General features: G+C 40.8%; 1 protein-coding gene across 1 annotated transcript in view; it reads right to left on the bottom strand.

Annotated features, from left to right (window-relative positions):
• mcf2l2 (MCF.2 cell line derived transforming sequence-like 2) overlaps window positions 1-13,283 on the bottom strand; it is a 144,770-nt gene that overhangs the window by 34,201 nt on the left and 97,286 nt on the right. Inside the window, exons 21-24 of the mRNA XM_069897099.1 lie at window positions 12,098-12,319; window positions 11,459-11,551; window positions 4,011-4,089; window positions 2,694-2,760 (exon numbers count right to left, since the gene is read on the bottom strand). Coding sequence (XP_069753200.1) covers window positions 2,694-2,760; window positions 4,011-4,089; window positions 11,459-11,551; window positions 12,098-12,319 — 461 coding nt within the window. The remainder of the gene's footprint in view (window positions 1-2,693; window positions 2,761-4,010; window positions 4,090-11,458; window positions 11,552-12,097; window positions 12,320-13,283) is intronic.

Below are 13,283 nucleotides of genomic sequence, written 5' to 3'. Positions count from 1 at the left end.
CTGCTTTTGCAACCAATAACCCAATGACATGAACATTGAATATTCCAATTTCAAGTAACCTATATCCCTTTTACTCCTTCTTTATGCCCTGCTTCACGGCCTGGTGTTTGCCCATCACCAACATACCTATCTACCTGAGTCTCTTCTCCATTTCTATCCCTTCCCCCCCCCCTCCACTACCTCTGGTCATGGCTCCATTTGCCCATTATTTACCCCCCCCCAACATTCAGCTCCACCTAGCAGCTTCCATCTCACTTTGCCCCCTCACTTCTATATATTTATCTTCCAACTACAATCTTGGTCACTTAACATGAATACATTGAATTCTATGAAGAGGGAATGCCATTAGCTAACCAGAATAGAATCCTCATTTATAGCCTTAGAAATTGTAATGTTGCAGAATTTCATCCCCATCCCCATATCATACACTGTGGTTGACAAATTTGATATTGCACATGCCTTTTGATCTTTAGTGACCATATACCTGATGTGCAGAGGCCTCAAAAGATATGGGGAGAAGGCAGGTAGGTGGAGTTAGGTCATAAATTAGATCAGCCATGATCGTATTGAATGGCGGAGCAGGCTTGATGGGCCCTTTTTGGCCTACTCTTATTCCTACTTCCTATGCTCCTATGTAAACCATTCTTTGCAAATCTCAACCATCTGAGATCAAGCAATTATCCGGTTTTATTTTTTTTTTCTAAACTAATCAATTATTACATTAATTAATCTCAGGGAGGACATTCATTATATCCAGAGAGGTGAATAGGTAAGCACTGTTTAAGTTTGTCAATCACTTACTTATCCTTTAGCACTGAGAACGCATTTTAGATTTTCTTACAGATTTTAGCTCCAAATGTTTATTCTATTCATCTCAACTAGGTAAAGTTTGTAGATGCCAAATAAAGGCCAGTGCACCTTCAAGTAATTTTAGTACAAAAAAAATGACAGGGTACAAGTTAGCAACAGACTCAGATTCTTGCATACAATTGGTTGCAAGTGAGTGATAACCTGATGTCAGGCTGTTCATCTTCATCAAGTAAACAGATGGATATTTGGTTGTAAAGACACAAAGAGAAAAATCTCAGAATCAACATGGTTTTCTGAATCTAGTGCTTTCCACAAATTTGCTAAAGATCTTTAAGTATGTAAAAACCAAACAAATATTTAGGTTTCTGGAAATCATTCAATAAGGTGCAACATTTAAATTTACTGAATATCATAAGAATGTATGATGTCTAGAGTGACATATTGGCTTAGATTTGTAATTAGCCAACCAAATGAAAACGCAGAATCAGGAATAATGATTCAACAGATTGGCAGCTGTTAATTTAATTTTAATTTAATTTAGACATCCATCACGGAAACAGGCCCTTCCGGTCCACAAGCCCATGCGAACCAAATATCCTAATCAACCTATAAACCCCATACATTTTTGGAACATGGGAGGAAACTGGAGGAAGAAACCCACCCAGACAAGGAAGGAGCAGGAAACCCACGCAGACAAGGAAGAATGTGCAAACTCCTTAAGACAACGCCAGAATCTAACCTGAGTTGCAGGCACTGTAATAGCGTTGTGCTAACTGTTATGCAGGAGTTCTATGACTCAATTTACTGACACAAAGATGGATGGGTTAACAACCTCTGAGGAAAACCCAAAATTCTGCAATCAGTTGCTGCCAGACTTTACAGGCATTGCAACATTTAGTGCTGTTTCAACCCCTGAGGACACATAAACTTAACAGCAATAGATATTCACCAAGACAAATGGTTACTTAAACAAAAGTTGCTTTTAATTATCCTTAAACATGAAAACAGAATCACACTTTAACTTATCACTATCTAATCTAACTTAACCCCCTTCTAATTCTAAGCACACGTGTATGTAGTGTAAGTTTAGAAAAGTTCTTCGATTCACAGTCCAATCTCACTTCTCATACCTCCAAGTTTACTGGTTGCAGGCAATTCTTATACTGTGCACAGAATTTAACATTTATGAAGTTCACCAGGCTTTGGTACTTGAAAGGTAAATGGCTACTGCTCAGGAAGATTCTTGTCAGTTTTCAGAGAGATTTGTTGTTTGCTGGACACCCACAACTGATTCCTTGTAATCAGCCACTTCAGTGTCTTCCCAAAGAAACTTTCCCCATCCGGGTTTTCCAGATGATAATGTCTTTCTTTCAGGTCACCACAGAGTTCCTTTTTGTTTCTCTTATTTAGTGAAACATTAGGTAGCCAAGTCCTCTCCTCTTGCATGAACCATAAGGGCTTTGACCAGGCTGAACTAAGCACTCACTACCCGTCTTCCAAATGGGGTTTTCCACATGCTTTCCAGCTTGTCCTGTTCCAGTCCCAGCTGCTGCTGCTGACAGTAACACTGTAGAACTGAATATTTTCTCTCTCTGAGAAAAAGCCTGTCTTTCTCTCTCTGCTTGCAAAACCACATTACCCTCTTAGAACAGCAAGTTCTACTCCAGACAGCCTGTGGCTCCGACATGTTCTTTATCTGTGCCTTTTTGTAAACAACAATCCATTAGTGAAGTCTCTTGGACACTCTCCAAACCTTTTGCAAAGGCTCTTGGCACCAGACTGTCTAGCATGAGCAGAGCTCCAGTATTTTAAATAAGATCTGTTTTAAAGTGTTCGTATATGACATATCTATAATCTGTCACAGTACACAAGGAGATTGATACCTGTTGGGTGTGGTCAGTGGAGCTTGAAAAACATGTTCCTGTATCCTCTGGTTTAGCTGGCTTGCTTCTGCCATAAAAGTTAGAGAAAGAAATGTCATTATACATCTACAGTAAAACTTCTTATATCCAGCATCTACAGGGATTAGTAGATAAGTGAATTTTCTAGTTGCTTGAGACTTATTCTTACAATGTCTAACTAATGCAGCTGCATTAAGAATAAACAGTTTAAAGACAAAAATACTATACACTGAACAAACTTCACTTGCATGAATATATAAACCTTAAAGCATTTTACTAATTTTCAGTCACATTCTTTGAAAACATTTAACTGTCACTTCATCTCCAGATTCCTCCCCCTCCACGGAGCCATCCAAAAGACGAACCATGACATTATAGATAATTAACTCCCCCTCTTCCAAATTTACAGATAAAGCCTCTGACTGGAGCGACTCTCACTAAACAGGTATAAGGAGACACTTTAAGAGAGTCATCCCAAAGGCAAGTGGCATCAACCAGGTCTTCATCCTGGGAACACCAGTGCTGTTTCATACATCTTTATTGAAACAGCTGCTACAAGCAAAGCAAGACCAAGGCATTCTGCTGGCTGAATATTTGCTCTCATCTTCACCAAATATTTATGTGCTACTTCAAGAACATTTACTTCTACTATTTAAAATTTTTGTATTTTTGCCTATTATTTTATTCTTATTTATTTTAATTTTAAGGATTTATTTTCCTTGATTTTTTTGCCAGTTGTTTGAGGCTGCCAGTTGCTTGAATTCGGGATGCCAGAGGTTTCACTACATTGTGCTTTTATACATATGTTCTTGACATCTTTTAGTTATCCATCTTTAGTGCAGATTTTTCTATTCTTGCATCCAATAACAATAGACCACTGGATGTAGAATATTACAGAATTGGGCAGGTTGCCTACCTTCATAAGGAAGGGACCTGATTTTCTGCTTTCTAGTTGCAATAACTGAGCATGCTTTGCGAGGGGTGTTCACATCCTCTTCCTTTGCATTTCTGCTATCATCAGGATCATTTATGATCTCAGATACATAAAAATTAAACTAATTGCAGACAGTTTATTTAAATTGTGTCAGTACAACTGAATTACATCAACACCGCAGTCTCAAATGTAAAGTCTTTTGTTCATAGTCACTTGACATATGTTGACATAGGAACAATTGCGCTCATTTTAAGTCTGATGATGAATAATAGAGAAAAGTTTGAAGCAATATCTGATGTTATAAAGGGAACTAGAGATTGCACATTTCTAGTGGACATCAAAAGCTGGGTTTCACTATTACATACCTCTGTAGGCTTGCAACTGTCCTGTCAGCACTTTCCGGATTTCTGAAACCCACAGATTCTTCAGTTCTATAGACGATGCCTGCAATCAGGTTTTCAGTTCAAGTTAGAGGTAAAGTCCAACCTTAACAAAGAACAAATGGCTTGAAAATTATTCACAGAATGTTCTATCTGAGTTACACCATTTTATTGTGCATCTCTTGCACAATCATTTGGGGACCACTCACCTCCCTGCTAACACCCTACACCAGTCATTTATACACATTTCTACACAAGTCAGAGTCTCACAAGACAGAAGCAAGTCCTCAGGCCCATATCAGTATTCAAAAACAAGCCCTCTTGCATTAGTCCCAGTTGCCCACATTAGGCCTAAACCCCTCAAATCTCCTCTATTTTTCACCTGGCCAACCAAATTTTGATTGATTCCATCTCTCAGAATCCTCTCCATCTGTTTCCTTACCACAGATGGCAGACTAACAGGTCTGTAGTTATCTAGATGAGCCTTAAAAAACAGCACCACATTTGCCATTTTCCTCTGGGACTTCTCCCGTCCTCATCAGTGAGTTAAAAATGTCTGCCAAGGTCCCATTAATATCCTTCCTACCTTTCCACAATGTTGTGGGATGCAACTGGTCTGGACCAGAGATTTATCTACTAGCACCCAACTAAGGTTACTGCTAACATCTCTTCACTCTGATGTTGACATGGTCTAGGATGGTTATCTTTAGTTACCTCCTTCACATCCCCTACTTATATATTGACAAAATATTAATTTAAGGTCTTCCCCATCTCCTCTGACTCTGCACAGTGACACCCCCCCCCACCCCCCCGTGATTCTTAAAGGGGCTCATTCTTTCCCTTGTGACCCTATTGTCCTTAATATACTTATAAAATCTTTTTAGATTTTCCCTTTCACTGACTGCCAAAGCCATCTCAAAACATCTTTTAATCCTCTTTGTTTTCCTCTTCACTATGGTCCTACATTCCCTTATATTCTCAAGGAATTCCCTCAAATCTGACTGCCTGTATCTGATGTACAAGTCCTTTTACTTTCTGATCTATGCCTCTGTATCTCTTGTCAACCCTAACTTGGCAATCGTGCTTTTACTCGTTAAAATTTGCACCCAGCCAGCTATTAATTCCAGCTTAATTATGATAAAATTGGCTTTTCCCCAATTTAGGATCCTAAAGTAGGGGGGGGGGGGGTGGCAATGGTGTTGAACCGGTGGGGGAGGGGGGAGATGGAGTAGCATCAGACCAGGGGGTGGGGGAAGGTGCCATTTTTGAAAAATGTGCTCAGGGGGAGCTATCATTCCCCTTGCATGCCCCTCCCCCCCCCTCCAGCTACGCCACTGCCTGTAGTGATGGTAACCCAGAGCATTTAGCTGCCAGTCCTGGTCCTCTTTCAACCACATCTCTGTATTGGTTGCAATATCCCACTATTCAGTACCTATCCACACCCAAATATGCCTACTTTCCCCATCAGGCTTCTTTCATGAGAATAAACACAACATTTACCAGTCTTTCCTCGATGCTTGTCTATCATCATCCTGTTCTGCTTCAACGCACCTCCTTTGCCTTTCTCACTATCCTTAACCTTTTTACTCCCTCTCTCTTGTTCTTGGATCCTGCCAGACTAGGTTAAAACCTCCTGAGTGAATCCAGCAAATCTTCCCACTAGAATATTGGTCCCTCTCTGATTCAGGTGTAACCTATCCCACTTGTACAGGCCACCTCTGAGCCAGAAAATAATCCAATGGTTGATAAATCTCGCTCCTTTTCTCACTGCTCAGGCACTCAATATTCCTAGTTTCACTGGCACTCAGATTACAACCTATTTGCTAACCATCATCCTAACTTCCTGCATTCATTTTGCAGGACCCCTCCCTAATCACTACAATCATTGGTATCAACTTGTGCCTTGACTTCTGACTTGCTCGCCCTTCTTTATAAGAATGCTGTGGACTTGATCTGAGCTTTCACTGACCTGGGCACCAGGGAGACAACATACCATCAGGGAGTCTTAATCTTGATTACACAATCTCCTTTCAGTCTCTCTCCATTGAGCCCCCTATCACTAACACTCTCCTTTTCTCTCCCTTCAATTTTCAGCCTCACAGCCAGACTCAGTGGCAGAGACACGGCTTCTACAACTTCTTCCTGTTAGTCGTTCCCACCAACAGTATCCAAAAGAGGTGTATTTGTTACTGAGGGAGATGACTGCAGGTGGTTCCCTTTGGCTTTCCAGGTGGTCACCCAACTATTCCCTGTCTCTCTGATATCCTCAACATCCTGAACGTTCTGCTATACGATCAGGTGCAACCCCTAGTCAGTCAGGAGGTGTGGCTGCATTTAAGGACGGACATAAACAAACATAAGAATTACAACCTGTTAATAAGTTCATGGCTGATCTGGCAATGGACTCGACTCCTACCTCCCTTTTTTCACTAATCCTTAATTCACCTACTAGCAAAAATCTATCTAAATCTTGCCTTAAATATATTTAATGAGACAGCTGCTACTGCTTCATTAAGCAAATATAGATTCACTACTCTCTGGGAAAAGCAGTTCCTCCTCATCTACTCCCCCCAAATTTTGAGACTCAGCCCCTTACTCTTATCTCACCTACAAATGAAACAACATTTTTGCCTCTATCTTATCTGTCCCTTTCTATTAGCATGGTTAGTGTTGTGCCAGTGACCTGAGTTTGAATCTGCTGCTGTCTTTAAGGAGCTCCCATTTTCTCCCTGTGACTGCATGGGTTTCCTCCCATGTTCCATGGATGTGTGGGGTTGGTAAGTTTATTGATCACATGAGTGTAATCGGGCAGCATGGGGTCATGGGCTTGAAAGGCCTGCTACCATGCTCCTTTGCTAAAAATATATAAGAAAATGGTTAAAAAAATCCCCTCTCATTCTTTACTGACTTTCCACAGGATTTTCAACAGTCATCATTAGGGATATTTGAAGATTCCCTGACTTTCCATATTCTTCAGGAGGAGGATTAGACAACCCTAACTGCCACCTTGTCTAAACTAACCAATGAAAAGTGGCAACAGGGTTCACATGGTGATTAGCACCAATGACCTGGATTCGAATTCAGCACTGACTGTTAGGAGCATGTACATTCTCCCTGTAATGGAACTGTGTTAATATAAATATTTAGGTTAATGTTACCTTTATCTTACCTATTGTAGTCCTGTAGCCTCTGCTAAATGAAACCTCTCAAGCCAAAGCCCCAAGATGCCACTCTTACACTGGCCACTCTCACACTGGCCTAACCTTTTCTTCTTGTTATTGGTGGCTGTTAATGAGCTAGTGAGCTAAATAACAAGACCTGCCCTTTAAACTGCTCCCATACTTTCTCCAGAGGCTGGGGACTGAAACTCTTCACAATGGGACTTGTCATTTTAACTGCATTCTCTCTGACTGCAAAGCAATGCTGGCACTCACCCTAATATGGTCATGACAAAATTCCCGACCTTCACATCTTAACAGCAGAGTCCCAGCATCTCCCAAATGATGAACAAATATTATAAGATTTCAATTTTATTCAAAGAAGAAATTACTCAAAGGGTCAAGGAATATTAAAATCCTAGAATAGTTTATTTAAAAGCAATCTACAGCAACTTGTAGCTATCCTCACTGTCTCTCGTTTTTGGTTTAGTCTTTATCAAGGCCTGTTCCCTTCCCCGTCACCTTGTAGGATCAAGATGTGAAAGTTAAGATCGCTGTCTCCAGCTGAGACCAGCATCCTGACACAGTGTTTCAACCTGAAACAGTGACAATTCCTTTTATCCCACAGATGCTGTTTGACCGGCTGAGTTCTTCTACCAGTTTGTTTTGCGCTCCAGTCTCCAGTATTTGCAGTCTCTTGTGTCTCTTTAAGACACCTCATACTAGCATTGTCAGTTTGTAGCCTGGTATCTACTGACAGAAAACCAGACTTCTAGTGGGCAATGTTTCTTGCAAACCCTTATTAATTAATCTTTTTACACACTAATGTGATGTTTACAATTGGATAAGCTGAAATGAGCCACAGCAAATTTGTGAAATTTGTGATATGTTTTTAAAAATAAACCTGGTTTTCTGAGAATGCAAGACATATCATCCAGCAATTGTTTAAACATGCACATCACAGGGATCTACGCACCTCATTACAATTTTAAATGAAGCCAAGAAAACATGTTGTAACTTTTCTGCCTTGATAAACCACTCAGAGCCAGAAAGGTGAACCATGATAGGGTTAGAGAGTCATGCAGCAATACAGTGCAGAGACAGGTCCTTTTGTCCATACGTGCCTGCACTTGGCAACATCCCTCTAACCCAGGGTGGCCATATATAGAAAAATATGAGGAGACATAGGCCAAACAATTAAGCCCAGCAGTTTTCATCCACCATCAGTTCCTTTAACAGGTCATTTAAAGCTTTAAGGGAAGAGGTCCTGGAGGTTGGACCCTGCAGGGGAGCACTGAGGCTTTGCTCCCGGCTCTCTGTCCACACCAGCGGCACCTTTGGCAGTGCAGCTATTTTACTTTTCTTCTAATGGGTCACTTAAAATTGGGCAACAGATCACAGTTGGCCCAGGGGCTGTAGTTTGGCTACATCTGCCCTATCCATGCATCTGTACAAATGGTGTAATCGTGTGTCTCACACCACTTCTTCTGGAAGCTCGTTCCAGGGACAAACCGCCCTCATGTCTGAAAAAGTTACTCTTCAACTCCCCTTTTATTTTTTTCCCCTCACGCCTTAAAACTAACTCTTTTATTTCCCTTACCTGGGAAAAGGACTGTGAGTATTCACCTTATCTTTGTCCCTCATGATTCTATATCATGGCTTGGTTTTGCGAATGAAGATTTAGGAAGGGGGCTATTCACGTCTGCTGCAGACTGATGAGGCCAAAGTGGGACAGTCACGCCCGGCCGCAGTGGAAAATTCTGTTCTGTGTTGAGTCACAGTTCTTCCTCCATCTACTTATGTCCTCAAGGCCAGCTCTATGTGCGTTCTCGAAGGAGGAGACAGACTGGTGAATGGTGTGTCACCAGGCCATGCAATTGGAGGCTAGAGCAGACCACTGGCAATGGTCAATGTGACAGATGCCAAGGGATTTCTTCAGAGAGTCCTTATACCTCTTTTTTGAGCCCCTCTGTCACGGTGGCCAGTGAAGAGTTTGCCATGCAGCACAATCTTGGGCAGGTGATGATCCTCCATCCTGGAGAATGGTCTGCCCATGTAGCTGCATCTTCAATAGCATGGTCTCGATGCTGGTAACCACCGCCTGTTCGAGGATTTCAATGATGGAGACAAAGTCACTCCAGTGGATGTTGAGGATGGTGCAGAGGCAGCGCTGGTTGAAGTGCTCAAGAAGTTGTAGGTGGTGACGGTTGGTAGGTAGTGATTCTGTATACCTCTATATGATCTATGCTCCAGAGAAAAAAGTTCTCGACTATTCTGACTCCTTAAAACTGGAGCCTTCCAGTCCAGGTAACATTTTCCAGTTAAATAACATAATTTCTAATGACAAGGTGAGCAATATCCCAAATAGGCCTTACCAACATCTACTGTGGCTGTTACATGACATCCCAACTGCTGTACTCAGTGCTCTGACCAATGAAGGCAAACGTGCTAATACTCTGTCTACCTGTGTCATTACTTTCAGGGAATGATGTATCTGTTTCCCCAAGTTTCTCTGTTCTACTCCTCAGGAGCCTGCCATTTATTATGGAGGTACTGCCCTGTTTCAACTTACCAAAATTTAGCAGCTCACATATTTCTGATTTAAAAACTCCATCTGCCATTGCTTTATCAAGTTTATCCCAGATAAACCCTCATTGTCCACAGTATCACCAATTTTAGTATAATCTTCAACATTATCAACTATTTCACCTATATTCTCATCAAGATCATTAATATAAATGATGAACAACAGTGGTCCCAGCAACAGTCTGAAAACAACCCACCATTACAATCCTCTATCTTCAACTGTCAAGCCAATATTGATTCCAATTAACCAAGTCCTTGGGATCCTGTGTGATCTAACCTTCTGAACCAGGCTACCAAGAGGAACCTGGTTAAAGGCCTTGCTAAAGTCCATTTAGACAGCATTTATTGCCTTTGGCACCTCTTCAAAAGCACACACAAAGCCATGTGGACTACCCCTAATTAGTGCTTGCTTTTTCAAATGCATATACACCTTATCTTTCAGAATCACCTCCAATAACTTACCCACCACTGATGTTAGGCTCCCCAATCTATAGTTTCCAGGCTTCTCCTTGAAGCCTTTCATAAATAAAGGCACACTACATTTGCCACCCTCCCGCCTTCTGGCAGAAAATTTGTGGCTAACAAAAAAAATCTCTGCCAGTGCTCCCTCAGTGTCTTCCCTCACCTCCCACAATGAATGGGATCTGTGGACTTATCTACCTTCATGTATTTCACAACCTCCAGCACCTTCTCTTCTGTCATAAGAAATCCTTTAAGATAGCACTATTAACTTCTCTGAGTTCTACAGCATCTATCACTTCCTCCATGGCAAACAGAGATAAGAAATACTCATTTATGACCACATCTAAATGTGGCACTACACACAGACAATCTTGCTGATTTTTAAGGGGCCTTGTACTTTCCCCTCTTACTCTTTTATCCTGAATAAATTTGTAGAATCTCTTTGGATTCTCCATTGCCTTATCTGCCAGAGCTCTCTCACGTCCCCTTTTTGCCTCGAATTCCCTCTTAAGTATACATCTTAAGTATCAAGTGAATCCTCACTTGATCTCAGCTGCTACACCTGACATATACCTCCTTTTTCTTGACCAGAGCCTCAATATCTCCTGTCCTCCCAGGATCATTAATCCTGCCAGCCTTGCCCTTCACTCTATCAGGACCACATTGTTTCCAAACTCATCCTATCTCTCTTTTACAAGCCTCCCATTTGCCTGGCGTCCCTTTACCTGTAAATGCCTCTCCAATCAATCTTTGCATTCCTGTCTAATTCCATAAAAATGAGCTTTGCCCCAATTTTAGACTTTAACTTATGGATCACTCCTGTCTTTTCTGTCCTGTGATATTTGAAAGAATTGTCTTATGGTGACATAGGACGAGTGTTCTTCCAACATTAGGCCTCTCTTCCCTCTTAACATGCATGCCACCCAATCACACAGAGGGTTGAGGGCTGCTACTTCAGACGATTGGCAGCAGCCTCTCTGCGCCTCAAGATCCCACTTCCATTGCCTTCCTGGTCAGTTTAAGCAGAGGCGGGTAGGATACACTTGGAAAATGTTTTGGAACATTTCCAGGGTTTAAAAAGCAAAGGACAGTATAATGTCTCATCCATCTCAACCCCCAACATAAATTCTCTTTTGGTATTGATTGAATTTAGCATGAAAGTTATTCCTTAACTCTAAACAATACAACTTCAAAGAAAATACAAATGTTAATTGTGCTCATTATTACCTGAATAATATATACTTCTTCCCTGCCATTGTACCAGATCTCAAATTTCTTAATGTCACCTTTTACATTTTCTGTGATACCAACAGCACTCATCTGAAAGCACAGCATGAACATTGTTAGTTTCAGGGCTGATCGAGATCATCAGAACCTGGCTGAATTACACTTTTTTTTACATTTGTAATAACTTCAAGGCATAAAATATTTTTGTTAATATTGTTCTTTCACTCCAACATCAATTATACTGGTATGGGATCAGATGAAAGGATCTAGTTAGTATAGAGTGCTATATTATTGTTGAGAAAAGTATGGATTCCCTTTCTAAGCCTAGTAAGCAGAAGACTTGTGAATTAGACAGGAAAATACTAAGGTCAAATGTATGCCTTGAGCTTCCAGAATCCCTGCCATAGTAAACTTTGGTGTTCGGTGTCAGGAAGAAAAATGTCAGAAGAGGAGACTTTGATGCTTGAAATGTCCTCAATCTCAGGTTGGGATCTGACAACAGTCCAATAATACAAGTGAAAGAAAATGCCATGGGCATAGATAGCAAGAAGATTGGGCTAAGGAATTCACATAATTAGACTGATAGCAGAAGGATAAATGTAGCAGTCATTTTACTCAGACTCTAATGCCATTGTCTACCTTCAACGAATGTTTAAAGCTGTATGAGGGTGACTTCTCATGCCCATCTGCATTTTCCTCTCTTTTCTTGCAGAACAACAGTAATTTTGTGTAGAGGAATAAATGCCTTTGCATTGGTTTGAACCGTGCCAAGTCCTTGACCTTGCTATGACCCTTCTTGTGATCTGTCCACACGTTAAAGGATCCTTGCATCAAGAGTTTTCCAAGATCATTTAAGTTTCCCTGTAAAAATAACATATTTCCAAAGCAGAAGCAATATTAATATACCAATCAGCATTACATAATAACAAGATACATTACAAGATAACATTAACATAAATCACTGCGCTGCTTTTGCATAAAATTACCAAACGCTAACTTCTGACTGGAGTGGTGAATGGTCAGAATCTTTGCAGACTAAGCATTTTTCTTGTCCAGTGGTTTTCAACCTTTTTCTTTCCACTCACATACCACTTTAAGTAATCCCTATGCCATCAGTGCTCTGTGATTAGTACAGGGATTGCTTAAGATGGTATGTAGATGGAAAGAAAAAGGTTGAAAACTATTGTTTTTATTGTTATGTGCATGGTTTCATAACTCCAAAGGAAATGGGCCAATAACAATTTTTTGGAAGTAAAATATTTCAGTAACAATTGGGTCGAGAGCAGTGATTCTCAACCTTCCCTTCCCACTCACATACCACCTTAAGCAATCCCAACTAATCACAGAGCACCGATGGGATAGGGATTGCTTAAAGTGGTATGTGAGTGGGAAAACAAAGGTTGAGAACCACTGGACTAGTTAATAGAAAGGATTTAGTATGAAATTGACCAGGTTTACTGGTATAGGTGAGCTTGAGAACGACCGGTAGGTAGGTTTAACCTCAAATTTTCAATTATTCAGAAATGTTGATCAATATTCCAATGATAAAATTGCAGCATTATCATTAAATAATTATTTGGGGGGAGAATAATTAATGTTAAAATAGCTGGAAATAGTAGGTGGTTCCTGCTTGGAATGGACTGGAAGGGTAGGTAAAGGGGAAGATTCAATGGCAGTTTTCAAAAGGAGCTAGATAATTTCCACAAAGATGGAATTTGCAAAGCCAGGTAGCACGGTTAGTGTAAGAATTAGCGTAATGCTATTACAGTGCCAGTGACCCAGGTTCATATCCAATGCTCTCTGTCAGGAGTTTGCATGTTCCCCT

This window comes from Narcine bancroftii, chromosome 9 (assembly GCF_036971445.1).
Source record: "Narcine bancroftii isolate sNarBan1 chromosome 9, sNarBan1.hap1, whole genome shotgun sequence".
Lineage (NCBI taxonomy): Eukaryota > Metazoa > Chordata > Chondrichthyes > Torpediniformes > Narcinidae > Narcine > Narcine bancroftii.
This window is presented reverse-complemented; position numbering and strand designations above follow the sequence as displayed.